The sequence below is a fragment of the Penaeus monodon genome, chromosome 15 (genome assembly GCF_015228065.2).
Source record: "Penaeus monodon isolate SGIC_2016 chromosome 15, NSTDA_Pmon_1, whole genome shotgun sequence".
In the NCBI taxonomy this organism is placed as follows: domain Eukaryota; kingdom Metazoa; phylum Arthropoda; class Malacostraca; order Decapoda; family Penaeidae; genus Penaeus; species Penaeus monodon.
The window spans coordinates 3,894,411-3,895,099 of record NC_051400.1 but is presented as its reverse complement, the minus strand read 5'-3'; the positions used below and the strand labels follow the sequence as shown (position 1 = coordinate 3,895,099).

The 689-nt window shown below is 49.9% G+C and overlaps 1 protein-coding gene across 1 annotated transcript in view; it reads left to right on the top strand.

The window, feature by feature from the left end:
* LOC119581671 (rhodopsin-like) overlaps nt 1-689 on the top strand; it is a gene marked incomplete in the record, with an annotated part of 13,440 nt that overhangs the window by 12,178 nt on the left and 573 nt on the right. Inside the window, 1 exon segment of the mRNA XM_037929796.1 lies at nt 19-689. Within this exon segment, the coding sequence (XP_037785724.1) occupies nt 19-689 (671 nt within the window).

The following is a 689-nucleotide window of genomic DNA, read 5'->3' as shown; positions in this document are numbered from 1 at the left end:
ACTTCTTTTCCTAAACAGATGTCGTGGAACAACGCAGCCATGGCTAATAACGCCCTCCCATCCACCAATCCCTATGGGAACTACACAGTGGTTGACACTGTGCCAAAGGAACTTCTCCATATGGTGGATTCCCATTGGTACCAGTTCCCCCCCATGAACCCACTCTGGTATAGCCTCGTTGGTTTCTGGATGGTAGTAATGGGATGTCTCTCCGTTGCCGGTAACTTCGTCGTCATTTGGGTCTTCATGAACACCAAATCTCTCCGAACACCTGCTAACCTTTTGGTCGTTAACCTGGCTATGTCTGACTTTCTGATGATGTTCACAATGTTCCCACCCATGGTCATCTCTTGCTACTGGCAGACCTGGACTCTTGGAGCATTCTTCTGTGAGATCTATGCTTTCCTTGGTTCTCTGTTCGGCTGCGTTTCCATCTGGACCATGGTCTTCATCACTGCTGACCGATACAATGTCATCGTTAAGGGAGTGTCTGCTGAGCCTCTGACCTCTAGTGGTGCCATGGCAAGAATTGGTGGCACTTGGGCCACTGCTCTTGCTTGGTGCCTTCCTCCCTTCTTCGGCTGGAACCGTTATGTACCTGAGGGCAACATGACTGCCTGTGGTACTGACTACCTGACTGAGACTGAACTTTCCAAGAGCTACCTGTACATTTACTCCGTCTGGGTGTA